Raw genomic sequence first — 19020 nt, forward strand, 5'->3', positions numbered from 1 at the left:
GGACTGGAAACCTTGGTGGCACAGTGTTCAAGTGCTGCAGCTGCTAACCAAAAGGTCAGCAGTTCAGATCCACCAGGTGCTCCTTGGCAACTCAATGGGGCAGTTCTACTCTGTCCTGTAGGGTGGCTATGAGTCGGAATCAACTCAACGGCGTGGGGTTTATGTGTGGACCTGGGTGCTTTGGAGAATGGACAGGTGCTAACATTAGTGCCCTTTCTTCTCTTTATAGTCAGTTGTTCTCTACTGGTTGTGCTCCAGCTTCATGGGCCTCTCACAGAACTTGTTGCTGCTTTCTCCTGGATTTCGCCGACTTTGCCGAATACCATTGACCAAGTCAGATTCGGACACTCCTTATAAGGACCTCTTTGCTGTCTTTTGTGCCAAGTTCATTTCAAGAAAATGACATACTTGCAAATATTTTTGAAGCAAAAGGGTCATTATCACTTTAATATACTTGGAAATTTAGAAATTCAGATGTTATGTAATTTGCCTTCATTTAAAATCATGAATTTTGTGAAGTACTGTGGCTTAAGACGTAATGCAGACGTATTTGACAATTATTAAAATCTTTTAAGTACTAGAAATGGCGTATATTTCATTATATACTAAGAGTACAAAAACGGACCCAAAGTTTCTAATCGGATGTACAAAATTACAACTTATTTGGGGTGTTAGAACTTTGGAAAACAGGATTAGATACTGAATGATGTCAGATTATACTAAACAGTCCCAGACATTAAAGGTTTGTAAAATAAGAGGATCCAGTGCGATGGTTCTTAATATATTGGAGGTGGGAAGAATCCGATAAAGGCTATGATTTTCTCTTCAGAAACATCCTCAGACTCATAATTTAGGGGACTTTGATCCCCTGAAGGCCTTCTGGGGACTCCTGGTTAAGAAATCTTGTTTTAATGGAACATACATTGATGATGAGTTAAATGTGTGGTTTAAAAAAAAAAGCGCTTGAAAGAAATGCAGTAGAGTAGCTCATGCATATAAGAAAATACCTAATACGGTAGGTAATTTTTCTTCCCAAACTTGCTTTAAAAAACACAGAGCGTACATTTCTTTTTCTATAATTTAACACACCTGGAATACAGAGGATAACTGTACTGTAGGAACCCAAAGTGGAAAGTCGTAAGCAATAGACTCCTTTAGTCAAAGAAGAAAGCCAGAAGGGCAGCTACCAATTATGGAGGTACTTTTAAACTTTTCTTTATTTAGGAGGATTGTGAGTTCAGGCTGTGATAGCGGTTTAATATAGGAAAAGTTGATCGGGAGTATAAATCATTGATCCAGTTCTTGTTTAATTTGGAAAGATGATAAAATTGATTGTGGTTGAGACAAATAAATTTGGCAGACGTTTGAGAAGATGATAAACTTTTATTGAGCTGGAATGTGTACCTGATTCTGAGATCCCCTATCATCCCATCTCATATTTTATGGTAAAGTAAAAAACTTAAATAAAATTAATTACATAGTCATTTATTTGAGTGATGTCTGTCAGATCTTAGCTGGCTTATTTAATGAAGTCATGAAGTTTTTTAATTAAAAAAAATACAATATGTAGAGGTAAGAATTTGGGTTGGCACGTTACTGCATCTCACTGAGACTTTAGAGGTAAGGTGGTGGCAGTTGGAACTAGGTTCTCTTTTCCTGACTTCCCAGTCTAGCTTGTGACTGCAGTACTGAAGCAGCCAAGCTTCGTGATCCAGCAAAGGAATTGAAACTTAAGTGTTTCAGTGTCTATGCAATCAAGGGAGCAGAGACTGAAATGTACACGATGGGTGTATTATAGCAAGGAAGGGAAAGGAAATTTGAGAACACTTTTAGCAGGCATGACTACCTCTAGAACAACTCAGTCCTTGGTATGTATCCAAATATTTTTTTTATAATGTGATGAGGGAAACTACCCTAATCAGAAGGAGTTCATCACTTTCTGACAGATTAAAAAAAAAGAAAGTGGTGTGACTCCCTTTTCAAATAGCTGCATTTTCTTTCATGTGCGTACTTTACCCGACTGCGATTACCCTTGCTTTTCAAAATGTATATTTGGATTTCTTTTCAAATGTGTATTTTACCTGTCTTATCATTAATCTCCCGTTTTCAAAACTTGAATTGCTTTTCAAATGGTTAAGTTTATTTGAGAGTACAAGGCTTTCCGTCCCTCCCAGATCCCCACATAATTTCTGGAGTGGCTGGAATCGTGGGATATACGCATGTATAAAGTACACTGGTATGTTAAGAACTGAGGTGATGTAGCCACCTGGCTTCAGGATGGTGCATACTCACTCATTTCATTCACCGGACAGATGTTTTAGTAAACAGTAAGTCATATTAGAAGATACTGAGTCTATGGTCTTTGGTCTTATTTCCCCAACAGTTTGTCATAGTATGGAATAATGCCAGATCCTGAGGTCAGAGGAGGCAGACTCCTGAACAGGGATGGAGGACATACATGTTAAGATCCCTTGAGTCTTAAGACTGTCCATCCTGCAGTCTCCCGTCAGCTGCCGAAAGGCTTCATGGCAGAGCTCTAACCTAGGCCCTGTCTGCCAAAAAAAAAAAAAAACCAAACCCATTGTCCTTGAGTCGATTCTGATTTCTAGTGATCCTATAGGACAGATTAGAACTGCCCCATAAGAGTTTCCAAGGAGTACCTGGTGAATTCGAACTGCTGTCCTTTTTTGGTTAGCAGCCGTATCACTTAACCACTATGCCACCAGGGTTTCCACCCTGCCAGCAGAGGTCAGGAAGACTTGTCTTTTCAGGTGGGATCCATAGACTGTGTTACCCTTCCATATCCCTTAAAAGGGCTGTTTGTTTTCCTGTGTGCTATTTTTGTGTCTAAGCTAGATTGACTTCTTGTGGGTACTTCTTATCCAAGGGTCAAGAGGGAGACTTACTCCCCAGATCAATTCATATTATACTAGTATAATACCTAAACTCCAAAGTGTATTAACAGATGGAACTGGCCTTCCAGAAATGACCCCAGATTAGTTTTCCATGGGACTATGATGAGAAAAAACCTGAACAAATCCTGTCTTGGTTGGATGATATAGCTGGGAAGATGAGGCTTACAGGAAAAAAATCCTTAATTGCCTTCCTCACAGATAACCCAGGGGAGCTTGCAAAACCGCCTTAAGGACCTGAGGAGAGAACAGAACATGGGGAGAAGATTTTCCAGGTATCCTTAAAGGGGCTCAAGAGCTAAAAATAAACCCTCACACCTCAGAAGACGTATAGGCTGCCGCTCCTAGACCTCATTGGGAAAATTGTCGTTTTTGTGGAAGAGTGAGTGCCAAATAAATCTCAGTAACCTCTGTGTTTGCACCTATATTTAAGTCACCCTTTGTGTTTTCTTCTCTGAACATCCCAGGAAGATCTGTGCCAGACTCCAGAGGGCCAAGAATTTCATTAAGAAGTTGTTAGATGCCGTCGAGTCGGCTCCGACTCATAGCGACCTTATGCACAACAACGAAACACTGCCTGGTCCTGCGCCATCCTTAGAGTCATGGTTATGCTTGAGCTCATTGTTGCAGCCACTGTGTCAGTCCACCTCGTTGAGGGTCTTCCTCTTTTCCGCTGACCCTGTACTCTGCCAAGCATGATGTCCTTCTCCAGGGACTGAGCCCTCCTGACAACATGTCCAAGGTATGTAAGACGCAGTCTCGCCATCCTTGCTTCTAAGGAGCAGCCTCTAGAAATGAAGACAAAACTATCCAGCACACACACACACATACACACACACACACCCCTACCTCACACACATACCTACCTCTAGGGAAAATGCCCGATTTCTAATTTTTTCTGTTTAGGGACTATTTGCCGGGAGTGCTTCTCTCTCTCTCTCTCCCTGATAAGACAATTACATTTGTTTTGCCTTAGTTGGGAAGGCAACTTTGTATTTAATTTAGCTTTGGTTTTTGTCTTCTGTGCAAATTATAGCTCTCTAGGGCAGCTTAAGTATGGACTATGGAAATATCTAGCTACATTTGTTTGATTGCAGCTGCATATCTGCATGTTCCAACTCTTGTACGGTTAATAATTTGAGGAATTTCTTCTAATTATAACCTCACTTTTCCTGGATCATCTGTGAGGATGGATCCTTCTGAAGGTGGGAGTATTGAAAATGTACTGTAAAATCTGTGGGAAAGAATGCCCAGCTTATTCCATGCTATTTAAAGTCAGCCACAGGTAAAATCTCTTGTGAAGTTTTTTAGAGATGCTTCAGTTGTACTTTTAATCTTAACTAATTTTCATATACAGAAGCTCTATTTTGGGGTCCGAAACAAAAACCTGAAGTATCCATTTAAAATTAAAATCACAACCAAGTGCAGATTTTGAAATGAAATATCTTCTCCCTCATTTTGAACTCTCAACTCCTCCCATCAGAGACAGAGCCTTTTAGATGAATGATTGGGGCTTATTCTTGTGTATCTATGTGATAATGCATTATTTTACTTTATAAGCCATGTGGTATTGTATGCATATAGTTAGTTTAACTCAAGGACCCTCAAATTATGACCCTATGGCCAAATTGGCCCACTGCCTTTTTTGGTGCAGCTTACAAGTTAAGAATGGTGTTTGCATTTTTAAGTGACTGAAGAAAGTTGAAGGAAGAATAATATTTTATGATACATAAAAATTACATGAAATTCATATTTCAGTGTCCATAAATAAAGTTCAATTGGAGGACAGTCCTGCTATTTGCATATTATCTATGACTAATTTTGTGCTTCAATTGCAGAGCTGACTAATGATGGAGAAGTGATGTCAGAGTGCTTTACGTTATGCTTGGCATACTACAAACCACAGTGATGCAGTTATAACTTCACAGCACTTTAAATGCTATACATATTGGCCTAGTTTGACGTTTACTTTTTATTACCAGTGTGTACCCAATCAAAACAAGAGAAAAGTAGACTTCAAATGTCAAGCTTTTAAGGCACAGTTGTTGGCTACCGTCACATGGATTCAGACTCATGGTGACTCTCTGACCCTACGTGTGCAGAGTAGAACTGCTCTATAGGGTTTCTAAGGCTGTGACCTTTCAGAAGCAGATTGCCAGACCTGTCTTCCAAGACACTTCTCGGTAGGTTTGAACCATCAGCCTTTGGGCTAGTAGTTGAGCGCTTAACCATTTTTGCCACCCAGAGACTCCTTAAGGCACAGTAGAGTGTGGATTATTTTGTTATTGAATTAGATGGCAAAAACATTGTGTTTATTATGCAGTGACCCTGTAGCTGTGCCAAAAGAATACAGTATATGTCATCATCCCCAGACATCATAATATTCCCAATTCACAGGAGAGTAATGGTCAGAAAAATAGAAAATTAAAAATGGAATATTTTATCACAGAAGAATGGGTTTAAATTGTTTTTTAATCAACACAATGGATATTTGAAATGAGTTCTCATTGATTAAATCAGTTGTGTGAAGACATTTGGATTGGGTGAAATAGAGACATGCCCTACATTTAAATGAATAGGGTATAAGAAACCCACGAGCACGCATCCTTAGGGATGATGTCTGAGACATGATCCATATGAACAGTTCTGGTCCCTTCTGAAGGTAACAGACTCTTGCCTGAGCAAACTTTTCACGCAAGGTATGGTGAGATCACTAGAGGATGAGGGCTGTGATTTTATTGAGTTCAGAGCATAAAACTATAAACTGTTTAATGTCTGCTTGCTAATACATTTTTGATTAAGAAATGTTGTCTTAGTCATCTAGGGCTGCTATAACAGAAACACCACAAGTGGATGGCTTTAACAAAGAGAAGTTTATTCTCTCATAGTCCCGTAGCCTAGAAGTCCAAATTCAGAGTGCCAGCTCCAGGGGAAGGCTTTCTCTCTCTCTCAGCTCTGGAGGAAGGTCTTTGTCATCAGTCTTCCCCTGGTCTGGGAGCATCTCAGCGCAGGATCCTCAAGTCCAAAGGAAGCGCTCTGCTGCTGGTGCTGCTTTCTTCATGGTGTGGGGTCCACAACTCTCTGCTTGCTTCCCTTTCCTTTTATCTCTTGTTCTATTTTTAAGATAAAAAGTGGTGTAGGCCACACCCCAGGGAAACTCCTTTTACATTGGATCAGGGATGTGACCTGGTAAGGGTGTTACAATCCACCCTAATTGTCTTTAACATAAAATTACAATGACAAAATAGAGGACAACCACAGAATACTGGGAATCATGGCCTAACCAAGTTGATACACACGTTTTTTGGGGGGACATAATTCAACCCATGACAAATGTATATGTGGTAGAGTTGGGTCTGAGACTTGCTTTCATTTTAACTTGCTGGTGAGGTTGGAGGGATGAGGTAGGGGAATAACTGAGAAGATGCCATGTCTACCAAAAAGATCTCTCATAGTGGCGCATAGCCAAATTGACTTACGTATTTATCACTTTTATAAACCACTAACCCCAACTGGAGTCCCTGGGTGGTGCAAACATTTAATGTGCTCTGCTGCTAACCAAAAGGTTGGAGGTTCTTGTCTACTTAGAGGCCACTTGGAAGAAAGGCTTGGCAGTCTGCTTGCAAAAAATCAGCCACTGAAAACCCTTTGGACCACAGCCCAACTGTGACACACATAGGGTCACCGTGAGTCAAAGTCGACAACAACTGGTTTTTTAACCTCAGACTGCCTGCTATGGTGAGAATAAAAGATGCAAGCCTTCAAAAGGCATTGGAAAGCCATATGCCATCAAGATGTTCTCTGAACTGAGGTGACATTTTTAAGAATCTAATGGTGGCAAAAAAAAAATTACAGTGGCTGCCCCACTAGGGTTGGTCCCTGGGACCAGATCTCATCATTGATCAGATCCTATGAGCTAAGACACCATCAGAAACCATCCTTCCAGGCCTTAGCAGATACCTCCTGACAACACGTCAAACCTCAAACGAGGGCACAGCTAGAGCTGATTATTTTGGAAAACCTGTGGCTGGCTATATCCAGTTATGTGTGATCACTGGTCCTTCCTGTCGTCCATCCCCTTCTGAGCTCTTCTCATTGTAATCTATGTTTCCTTTTCCTTTAGTGAGCCTCCAACTGCACCCCTACTCTCCTCAACCTTTCCACTCTGCTTTATCTTCACTGAATAGTAAAACTCTTCTAAAGCTTCTACATCCTTCTCAACTTCTGTATCCTTCTCAACTGGATGTTACTTTTCTGCCCTCGTTTTCCTTGTAACTCAGGATGATGGAGCGTTGGTGTTAGTTACCTACTGCTGCTATAATGCAAATACCACATGTGGGGGGTTTTAAAGAACAAAAATCATTGGCTCTAAGGGAGTATCCTTTTTGGTGATCCCAGGCATTCCTAGGCATTTCTTGGGTTATAGACGGTTCCTTACGTGGTCTATTTCCCCATTGTGTATGTCTGTGTGTATTTTGCTGTCTTCATAAGACACCACTCAGAAGGAATTAGGTTTAGGACCCACTTTGGTATGGCCTCATTAACAAAAAAAAAAAATCTATTTCCAAACAAGGTCGTATTTACAGGTCCAGGAGTTAGGACTTCAGCATAACTTTTTGGGGGAAAAATTCAATCCGAAACAGGTGGGGACCTGTATTTTTCACTAAGAGATTATTATTGTATTTCCCTATTGGGTCCTATGAGTTCGAATTGCCTCAGCGGCAGTGGGTTTTTTTTTGGGTTTACTCTTATGTAAAAATAACTTTCTCTCCATACGCATGCCATCTGGATCTACCACCACCTCTCTCTTTTTAAATATCTTGTTGAGAAATACACCAATTCAGCCGTTTCTATATGTACAAATGCAGCCATTTTCACCCAGCTTTTCTGAGTGGTTCTTTCCCCCATTAACATAAACTCACTGCCTCTAAGGTTTCTGTCTAATCTTTCGAGTTATTGTTGTCTCTTTGGCCCCATATAGATAGTTCTTAAACGTGCGTAATGCTAAAGCAAGACATTTTTTACTAGTTAAGCTACACTATTATTTGGTTTTAAGATGTCTTCGGGGATAATTTTGGTTAAGTTTTAAAGCTTATCTCAGGACAGTAGTTTCAGGGGTTCATCCAGCCCCCGTGGCTACAGAAAGTCTGGAGTCTATGACTTTCTCCTTTTTTTTTTTTTTTAAGTAAGATGTTTATTTCTAAGATAAGGGTAGCAGAGAAAACTTATCCATAAAGAGAGGACTCCGTCTTGCAAAAAGAAGCTGAGACTAAGAGATCTCACAGTCCTCACCCCCTTCAAATTCCAAAATTTGAATATTAAGCCATGTATTAATTTCCTATTGCTGCTGTGGCAAGATACCACAAACTTAGTGGCTGAAAGCAACACAAATTGATTATCTTACATATAACACTTGTCTTAGAGGATTGGCCTTTCTGAGTATTGAATAAAGTGATCCATCAACAAAAGTGTGCTTGCAGAATTTTGCTCTGTTTTTATGAAAAAAGTCAATGGACAGGAATTCTAGGGGTCTGCTAGTTAGTATCAGCCCAGATAGTCCACCACGGTGGGTAATATGTTCAAATGAACGCACTGGCCCCAGGAATCAGACTTTAGTCAAAATTGTGTGCCTTCTTTGGCCTGAAGAGTCACATCAAAATGAGCTCCAGTATGCAATTGCTCCCGGAATGTTCAGAGCTAACACACACAGCGCCCGGAACCCAAGGATGACATTTCTGCAGAGATGCCAGCTGTACTTAGAACCAGTTTATAGGGCACTGTGGCACAGCATTATGAGGAAGCATACTCAGGGGAGGTGTTACATGAAAACAGGAGCTCCAAGCTCTAAGGGTACTCATAAGGTTGGGGATTTGGTAACATCGAGTTAAGTGGGAACAAGGGCAACTGTCAGGCTGTTTTTTAGGCCATTCAACCACCTTACTCTGCTTATGCCAAATAATAACCATCAAAGTCATCTATAAGAAAAATGAATATAAGCCCTTGGGCCAGTGGGGCAAAGCAGTGCCCTCGGCAGCCAGCTACACCCAAGAGAAACAACCCTTGCCCATATGAGAAGACTTTTAATTGACGTCCTTCACCTTGCAGCGTATCCTTTCTTTACAATTACCCGAGGCTGCTTAACTAACATGCTAGCAGAGAAAGTGAAATCGACGACAAAAATACAACCAAAAATTACATATAGTTAAGCAAAGTCAAATATACTTTGACATATGAGCATCGGTCTTTTTCCTTGGTTCGCACAGTTAAGCACACTTTAAGAAATCCTCTCCTGTTTTCTCTGTCACCTTTGTGGCCTCCTGTTCCTCTCAAGTGTTGATAATTAGAGCTTTTCTTAGGCTTTCTTATCTCCCTCTATACTATCCCCCAGCCTCAGCATCATCTATACACTGAAATCTTCAAAGTCTGCACGTCCAGTTCTGTCATAGCTTCAAACTAATATAGTTAACTATCCGAAGTCTCCATTTGGGTGTCTGCAGGCACTGAACTCAGTACATCCAAAATTCAACCGATTATCCTTTGACCGAAAAAAAAACCTGCTTGTTTTTCTATGTTTTCTATCAGCCAAGTTGCACAGGTTAGAGAATTAAATATCCTGGAAATTCTCCCTCTCCCTTAACCTTCCTTCTCTGCCTCACACTGTGAAATGTAAAATCCTTTTGAACATACCTGCTTTTCTGTGTCCTCAGTTTAGGTAGCTACCGGCCACCATCATTGTCACTTGAATTTCTGCAACACCTTCCTAACTGCTCTGTCTCCAGTCTTGCCTTTTCAGTCTACATTCTGTAGTCACTGATCTTTTACAAAGGAAATCTGATCACATCAATTCCTGACTAGAACACTTTAGTAATCATTGTTCTTGAGGTAAAGTTAAAAGTCGTCAACATGCTAACTGTTAAACACTTGGCTTTAACTTATGCAACTTCCCAACCACTCTATGCCTGATCTCTTTTGTCCAGGCCTCTTTGTATGCCTGGGAACACTGCTTCAGATTTCAGTCCTTTGGATTTCCGCTTACATGCTGTTTCTTCTGGGAACTTGCCCTTGCCTCTCTCTGTGTGCATCCGTATCTCTTGTACTATTCTACCTTGGTACTTGTTAGACTGTATTGTAACTGCCTGTGGATGGGTATCCATCCTCATTAGCTTGTATCCAACGTGGGCAAAAAGGGTGTTAACAAATCTACCGTATTGAATGGTGCTTGTGCTGGTTCTGAGTTATTTAGTTTATTCCTTGCAGCCACCTGGTAAGGTAAGGACTTATCTCTAAATGATAAATGATGACACTGAGGCTTAAAGAGACTAAATATACCCAAGGGTACATAAAACCAAAAACCAAACCCTTTGCCATCAAGTCGATTCCGACTCATAGTGACTGTATAGGACAGAGTAGAACTACCCCATAGAGTTTCCAAGGAGCATCTGGTAGATTTGAACTGCCAGCCTCTTGGTTAGGAGCCATAACTCTTAACCATTACACCACCAGGGTTTCCACAGGTACATAGTACACAGTAATAAGTAACTCAGTCTGGAGTTGAACCCAAGTCCTTGACTCTAGCTAGATATTACTAAATTATAAAATGGAGAAGGGAGGTAGGGAGGTTGGCGACTGGGAAGGAGTATTATCCAAATTTGTATGAGAATAATGAATGAGAATATATGGATCCAAGACATTTATAACTGTTTTCTAGTAACTTAAAGCAAAGTATGTGAATCACCATCAGACCTTTTCAAATACCTAGAATATACTTATAATTGTCTATGAGAATTGAAAATATCTGAACTTTGACACTTTCAGAATCTTTCAGGACATACCTTGTGCCTGATTTCCGTAAGTGAGAAATTTTTTTTTTCCAAATGACTGTTGCAGGAGTGAAGGGGTGGATATTACATTTCAGGTTTGCCCTGACTGAAGAAGTTTGGGTATATGAAAATCCAATGTAAAAGAGAGAGTATTTAGCGGAGGAGTCTGGACTTTACAATAGTAATTCTTGCCCAGAATTTTTTTTTTCACCTTGAGTTATGCCTGGACATCAAAGAAGTGTACAGAGATTTAGCAATAAGAACGTTTATTTCAGTGTTAGGAGCTTAAGAACAGCAAGAAGTTTGCAAAAAAAGCAATTGATTAATTTTTTTCCTATCCATATAGTATAGTATTGTTCAGACATTAATAGTGATGATGGAGAAGATAACACAAAATATTTATAATTAGTGGGGGAAAGCAGATTATAGAACAATATGTGCAGTGTTCTTTGAAAAACAAATGTTCACACAAAGGGTAAACTACAGAATATTTATAGAGATATACTCAAAATGGCAATATTTGGGGGATTTCTCTAGTCTTTTTGTGATTATATGAATTTTTAAAATTTATTTGGTAAAAAATATTACTTTTGTCATAAAAACTTGTTACACACATCTTTTCAGAAATATATTTGTTTGGGTAAAGCAAAAACCTGTAATTGGTTTCAGTAAATATAACCATCAGTCTTACTTAAATAATTCTAGTTTTAAAACAAGTCAACATGAGAGTTCAGGTAATTGAAGATTGAGCTAAAAATGATTTCAGTTAGAATGGGGCCTAATAGTAAAAAAAAAAAAAAAATTGCCTTTATTCATAAAACATTTATAGACCTACTTGGTTGGAGTGTCTTATAGCACACATGAGAGAGTGACTGTAGTAATGAATAAGTGGACTGCAGACAATTCCCAGTAGTATATTGCAGTGGTTTTTCTTCAGGGCTCACCTGCAGGTTGTGTTTTAGGCAAATACCCCAACACTGCCCTCCTGTGGTTTGTAGAAACGGCATCAATGCTAAACAAAATAAAAAAAAAAACAGTTGTCATCACTCCTAATGATGCTCTCTATATAGAGTTCTCAGTGGTTGATTTTTTTGGAAGTAGATCACCAGAGGTTTCCTCCAAGGCACGTCTAGGTGGACTTGAACCTCCAACCTCTCAGCAGCTAAGTGTGTTAACCATTTGCACCACCCAAGGACTCCGACAATGCTAATAAAGGGCCGATATTTCTTCTAGAGGAGCACTGGTGGCAGTTGGCTGCTAACCAAGAGGTTGGCAGTTTGAACCCACCAGCTGTTTCGCAGGAGAAAGATGTGGCAGTCTGCTTCCATAAAAATTACAACCTTGCAAACCCTACGGGGCAGTTCCTCTCTGTCCTATAGGTTTGCCATGAGTTTGGTTCTGGGTATTTCTTCTAGGCTTATTACACCTAGGGTTTTCAAATTATAATGATTTTTTTCATGCTTATAGGACTTTATAGAATATAGTCTTTTTATTTTATATGTGAGAAATCGAGCAGTTAAATAGCCCCAGATCCTACAGCTAGATATAGAAATGGGGCTGGAGTCTCTAGCCAATGGGAAATCCCTCAAGCTGAGATGCCTTCTAAATTTGGTTGCTGATACGGTGCCAGCCAAAGGTATTTGTCAGACATTGTCCTGAATTGTGGACTCAGTTATGCACCGGAAGCTCATAACTCATTGTTTTCTACTCTTAGCTTTCCATGGTGATTTGTAATACCTTGGGGATAGACGAATCTTGGGAACCTTTTCATTTATCCCAGTTGACGTTATATAGTTAAAATGTGCACATGATTAACTTAAAACAGTGTCCAGATAGTTTGTTACTGCTGATGAGATAACAAAGCTGACACTTGAAGGGTGTACCGCCTAGAAATACGCTTCTTATCCCTGGCTAATAACAATGGCTGAAGGGTAACTGGAAGCATCACTAATATCACTTACTGCAAACATATTTTCAATATTAAAAGGGCATACATTTTTTAAGTTGAGACATCTCTGGAATTTTTGAGGTTCCAGTTTCATTATCTGTTAACACCCCAAACTTAGAATTTTGGCCTTTATGTTGTAGATCTTTCTTGTTGCATTGGCTGCAGCCGAAACTATGAAGGTATTAATTAATGAGATAGTAACAGTTTTACAAGATACGGATATTTGAATGTCCCCTCTGTTGGATAGGAGAACTTTAATTTTCAGGACGGTGGCTGGAGGAAGAAGAACTCAACTGGATTTTGAACTGACTTATCAGAGTTCACTAAATGAAGCGTAGACTTACGATTAATGCCACTAGGTGGTGCCTGTGACCTATATATGTCAGAGACAGAAGAACACTGCAAAAAAATAATGGGCTTTTTCTTATTTATTTTTGCCCCCATCTTCCAACCTCCAAGAAGAGGCAGTGTTAAAAACCAAAAAGTGAACTTGTGGAGCCTATGTGGCTATTCATTTCTCATTTTCCAATTTCCTTTGTTTTCTCCCGCCTTGGAAAAAGCGTTCACAAGTTTGGAACAAATAAATTTCCCCAGGAAGGGAGAAATTTGAACTTTTAAAAATTTACGACCAGTAGCTCTGTTTTTTTACCCAGTACTTGTGTGTCTTGAATCAATTCCAACTCATAGTGACCCCGCAGGACAGAGTAGAAGTGTCCCATAGGATTTCTAAGGCTATAAATCTTTGCAGAAGAAGACTGCCACACCTTTCTCCTGTGGAGCACCTGGTGGGTTTGAACCACCAACCTTTCAGTTAGCAGCCAAGTGATTAACCACTGTGCCACCAGGGCTCCTTTAATTATGTTTTTAGGAGTGATGAAATGACTATGTATATTAGTATATATTACTTGTATAATAAATCTATCCAGAAGGCATTCTAAAATCTAATATTCTGTTCTCTTTCTCCATGTTGCTTATGCCTAGTGATTTTTCCCTTCTCCTTTTTATTTTAGCCTTGGGGTGTATAGAATCTCTTCTGTTTCCAGCTTGTCAAGGCTAATTTTTTTAACCTTAAGGTTGTTTTTTCCAAGTTGGCATCTATCATATGTGGTTTTATGTGTATGTTTGTGCCACGGTATAACTAAGGTGAATGTCCGTGTATTGGGTTAGAAGGCAGACTTGGAAGCACCTTTGGAGATAGTGACAGTGGTTCCAGATCTTTGGTTTTCATGATGGATAAACTTTCAATCACAGAGAGGCTAGTCACTTTTTGGGCCTAGAGAGTTTAAGTAAAGTGCATATGGTCACATAGTCTATAATTAACAGAGTCTGGATTAAAACCTAGGTCAACCTGTCTCTAGATTCCATGATCCTTCTACTGTATCTACTCTTCCAGTGAATCTCAGTGGATTTTCAGTCATCTCACAGACCAAAAATCTGGGAGTCACTTTAGGGCTGGCAATATTCTACTGAGTAAGGACAATAAAACCACCCTTAAAATCCAAACTATCAGTCATTTCAGCACTGTTTCATTAAAAAAAAAAAAAAAGTATTTTAACTCTAGGTAGAAAGGGTTTAATCCCAGAATCAATGGCAGTCTTTTTTTAAAACAGCTTTATTAAGAAATAATTCACATATCATACAATTCAGCCATTTAAAGGGTACATTTCAATGGTTTTGGTATATAAACACATACATGCAACCATCACCAGTGTCAAGTATGAGCATTTTCATTGCCTCAGAAAGAAACCCCAAACCCTTTAGCTATTCTCTCTGGATTCCCCAGTCCCTCCTCCTTCAGCCCTAAGTAATCGCTAATCTACTTTCTGTCTCTACAGATTTCCTTATTCTGGACTTTCATATGAATGGATGTGATCTTTTGTGACTGACTCCTGTCACTTAGCAAAATGTTATCAAGGTTCATCCATGCTGTAACATGTATCAGAACTCCATTCCTTTTTTATGACTGAATAATATTCTAAGGTAAACAATTTCTTTTATAATGATCAGCAGAAAGCTGGTTCCTATGAGGTGGAGGTTAAAGATGTCCCAAATGTCCAGCTTTTCCAAGCTGCTGTACCACTCCATCATTTCTAACATCAACTACTCCCTCTCCCCTCAGTACTCTACCTCCCGTCTTGGGGTTCTCTAACTTGCTGCAATGTCTCACAGAACTCACAAACTGTATAAAGGAAATGGCTCATGCAGTTGTCCCAAGCGGCAAGTCCCAAATCTGTGAGTCAGGCATAGGCTTCTCTCAACCCACGGGGATGCAGGGGCTGATGAGCCCAAACCGCAGTTCAGACCACAGACTGCTGACTCACAGGGCTATGAAGGCTGGCAAATCCCAGAATCAGCAGGTCAGACAGCAGGCCTCTGGGGAGGCCAGTTGATTACAAACTGGACACAGGATCTAGATGCAGAGAAAGCCTTGCCAGGACACACACATGTATCTTAGATGGAAGCCACACCTCAGGGCAGGGCGTAACTTTAGTAAGTGTCCAGCTTGAGTCATGCCCTACTGGGGCTGCAACCCAAGACACACCTTATACTAATCCTGCCTCAGCAACATGCAAAGGTCAGGATCCACAACACATAAAATGGAGGGCAACCACACAATGCTGGGAATCATGGCCCAGCCAAGTCGACACACAACCCCAACCATCACAGGTCCCATATTCCATATTTGCATAGTCCCACTCAGTCATTGTGTGTGAGACACAAAGACTGTGGGTAGAAGGGCCATATATCTGTTTTTTCTTCTTTTATTGTGCTTTAAGCGAAAGTTTACAATTCAAGTCAGTTTCTCACACAAAAACTCACACACACATTGTTATGTGACCCCAGTTGCTCTCCCTACAATGTGACAGCACACTTCTCTCCACCCTGTATTTCTCGTGTGCATTCAACCAGCTCCTGCTCCTTCTGCCTTCTCATCTCGCCTCTGGACAGGTGCTGGCCACATAGTCTCATGTGTCTACTTGAGCTAAGAAGCACACTCCTCACCGGTATCATTTTATGTCTCATAATTCAGTCTAATCATTGTCTGAAGAGTTGGCTTCGGGAACAGTTTTAGTTCTGGGCTAACAGAGAGTCCGGGGGCCATGTCCTCTGGGGTCCCTCCAGTCACAGTCAGACCATTAAGTCTGGTCTTTTTACTAGAATTTGAGTTCTGCATTCCACTTTTCTCCTGCTCCATCAGGGATTCTCTGTTGTGTCCCCTGTCAGGGCAGTCATTGGTGGTAGCCTGGTGCCATCTAGTTCTTCTGGTCTTAGGCTGATGGAGTCTCTGGTTTATGTGGCCCTTTCTGTCTCTTGGGCTCTTATTTTGCTTGTATCTTTGGTGTTCTTCATTCTCCTTTGCTCCAGCTGGGCTGAGACCAATTGACGCATCTTAGATGACCGTTTGCTGGCTTTTAAGACACCAGACGTAGAAGGGCCATATTAGTTAATTCATTGCACCGCACGTTGTATGGCTATACCGTATTTCGTTTATCCATTTATCCAGTGCTGGACATTTGGGTTGTTTCCACATTTTGGCTATTACGAATAATGCTGCTATAAACATTCATGTACAAGTTTATATGTAGACATGTTTTCATTTCTCTTGAGTATATAGCTAGGAGTAGAAGTGGTGGGCCTCAATGACAGTCTTTTAATTTAATGATTTCTCTTAATGATGATTTTAGCTACATTCTTCTCCCTTTTCAGCTGTGGCTAAGTGAGAGATAAACACAAAAGCTAAGAAGAGACAGTATAAGGTAAGCATAAAATAGATTCCATAATGAAGATTTTTATTCTGTGTCATTATGGGATTTTTATTTTGTCAAATCCATTGTTTCTGAACCCTATTCAGGAATTTACTAGTTGTTATTCAAGGAAAAGGAATAATATTTATGGTGTGCTTGTTCTATGATAGGCATTGTGATAGGTGTTTTGCATACTTATCCATCTTCACAGCAACCGGTTCCACTTTTTAAATGGGGAAACTGGGTCAAAGAGAGTTTTTTGCTTAAGGTCTCATGGTAAGATTTGTATGAACCCAGATCTGTATGAATATCATTAAATTTCCAAGTTTTCCACACACTGTTGACTTTCATCATGTTTAGTATTTTTTTTTTTTTAGAGATGCGTGATAATCTCTTCTTGCCATTTTGAATTAATCATATTATTGCCCATATATGTCTACAAATTCTCCCTAAAACAAAAAACACCAAACACATTGCCATCAAGTCGATTCTGTATCATAACAACCCGATAAAACCCAGTGTCTCATAACAACCCAATAGGACAGAGTAAAACTGCCCCACAGGGTTTCCAAGGAGTGGCTGGTGGATTCGAACTGCCAGCCTTTTGGTTAGCAGCCTGCCTTTAGCTGTTGTCAGAGGAGGGGCTTTTTAGAAGCAGCAAAAAATAGGTTTGGTGGGGAGGGAAATATATCAAGATTAGCTACATTTTTACGCATATTAATAAAGGAGGTTGGTAGAAGATGTAGGACAATAACAAGTTTCATCTTTTAGAATCATTCCCCATGTAGAGAAAGGACAAAAATTCCGGAGTAGTCCGTTTTCGCTAATATGACCACCAGGGGGAGCTCAACACCGTCAGAGTGTGTTGGTTTAAAAAAAAAAATTTTTTTTTTTAGGCTCCAGTAATTTTTTTTTTTTTAATAGTAGGGTGCTACAGTGTTCCTGTAATTGTGTCTTTTCTCTCTGCCTAGCCTTTATTCTTCAGAATGAGTCCACGAGGCCCCTACAGTCATGCGTCACCTAATGTCCGTGATTTTTTTTTTCTAGCCATCGTGATACGTTCTGTGAAATAGGACATTACGTGACTTGGACGTTGTACAAACATCATATTATAGGCAGTTCCCTGGGTTATGAACGTCTGACTTACGGACAACTCGTGCTTAAGAACAGATTGCCATAAAATCTGTTATATTAAAAATTTGAGTTAAATACAATGGTTTGTAATAACAAACACATGCACTATGTTGTGACGCTTATGAAAATATTGCACAGTTTGAAGTGTTTCTTAAGTGTTTCATATGCCTAAAAAAACCCACTGCCGTCGATAGAAAGGTAAAATATATACTATATACTAAGACAAATATTTGACTAATTGATGCAAAATAAGAACTGTATGTACCTGTTCCAACTTACCTACAAATTTGACTTAAAGACAGACTTAGGAGTGGATCATGTTCATAACTCTTGGACTGCGTGTATACAAGAAATATGAGATACACGTGTTGCGTGCTGGAAGCTGTTGGCATTCCCTATGTCCATTACATCCACTATGTCCTCTTCTCTGATCATAATTTCTGAACTCTATTATGACCTTGGATCCATGATGGTGCAGTGGTTGAGACCTCAGGTTGCCAACCAAAATGTCAGCAGTTCAAATCCACCAGCTCTTTGGAAACCCTATGGGGTAGTTCTTCTCTGTCCCATAGGGTCCCTATGAGTCAGAATCGACTCAGCGGCAATGGATATTATAACCTTATGGAATCACAGACATATATGCAGTCGGATGTTGCCTGAACAGACATTATACGGTGCGTGACTATATTTTGTTCTTTAATTGTGTCTTGTCTTCCAAACTTTTAATATGATTCCATGGAAAATGATTCTTTTGTGAAATTAGGCTATATAATATATATGAAGTATTGAACTTGTTATCTTGACCCTTGCTTCTTGGGGTAACGTTCCTAGAAATTTCCATGAAGAAAATGCTGCAGGATAAACATGCTGCTGGAATACTCCTGCCTTTCACCTCCAGCTCTCTCATTTATTTAGTCCCAGCTTGTCCTTTGAGCCAAATTTAAATTATTTTCTCCTTATTGAAGTATTTTTCTGGCCTTTTGATTCTCAGAGAACTGTCTCTCTAGCATTCAGGCCCTTATTCCTAATCCACCACTGAGTTCTGTTTTGTCTAGCACCATTAACTTTTTTTTTTTTTAATTTATTTATTTTGTTGTTGTTGAGAATATACACAGTAAAACAAATTCAACAGTGTCTACATGTACAATTCAGTGACACTGGTTACATTCTTTGAGTTGTGCAACCATTCACATCCTCCATTTTGAGCTGTTCCTCCCCCGTTAACATAAACTCAGTGCCCTCCAATGTTCATATCTAATCTTTTGAGTTACTGTTGTCAATTTGATCCCATATAGATAGTTCTTAAAAGAGCATAATGCTCAAGGCACGCATTTTTTACTAGTTAAGCTAAACTATTGTGTGGTTTTAAGAAGACTTCAGAGGTTACTTTTGGTTTTAGGTTTAAAGATTATATCAGGGCAGTAGTTTCAGGAATTCATCCAACCTTCATGGCTCCAGGA

General features: G+C 39.8%; 1 protein-coding gene across 17 annotated transcripts in view; it reads left to right on the plus strand.

Annotated features, from left to right (window-relative positions):
- Positions 1 to 19020, plus strand: part of LOC126077091 (cytochrome c oxidase assembly protein COX18, mitochondrial) — a 124030-nt gene that overhangs the window by 11671 nt on the left and 93339 nt on the right. For 5 of the 17 annotated variants that reach the window (XM_049886065.1, XM_049886062.1, XM_049886051.1 and 2 more), the window contains exons 6-8: positions 230 to 3654; positions 4751 to 14660; positions 16389 to 16438. In XM_049886065.1, the coding sequence (XP_049742022.1) occupies positions 230 to 357 (128 nt within the window). In that variant the 3' untranslated portion in view covers positions 358 to 3654; positions 4751 to 14660; positions 16389 to 16438. Of the gene's footprint in view, positions 1 to 229; positions 3655 to 4750; positions 14661 to 16388; positions 16439 to 19020 lie in introns of those variants that run through there. The other 12 variants (XM_049886066.1, XM_049886056.1, XM_049886067.1 and 9 more) reach the window with 9 other exon arrangements.

Source organism: Elephas maximus, chromosome 5 (genome assembly GCF_024166365.1).
Source record: "Elephas maximus indicus isolate mEleMax1 chromosome 5, mEleMax1 primary haplotype, whole genome shotgun sequence".
NCBI classification, from domain to species: Eukaryota; Metazoa; Chordata; class Mammalia; order Proboscidea; family Elephantidae; genus Elephas; species Elephas maximus.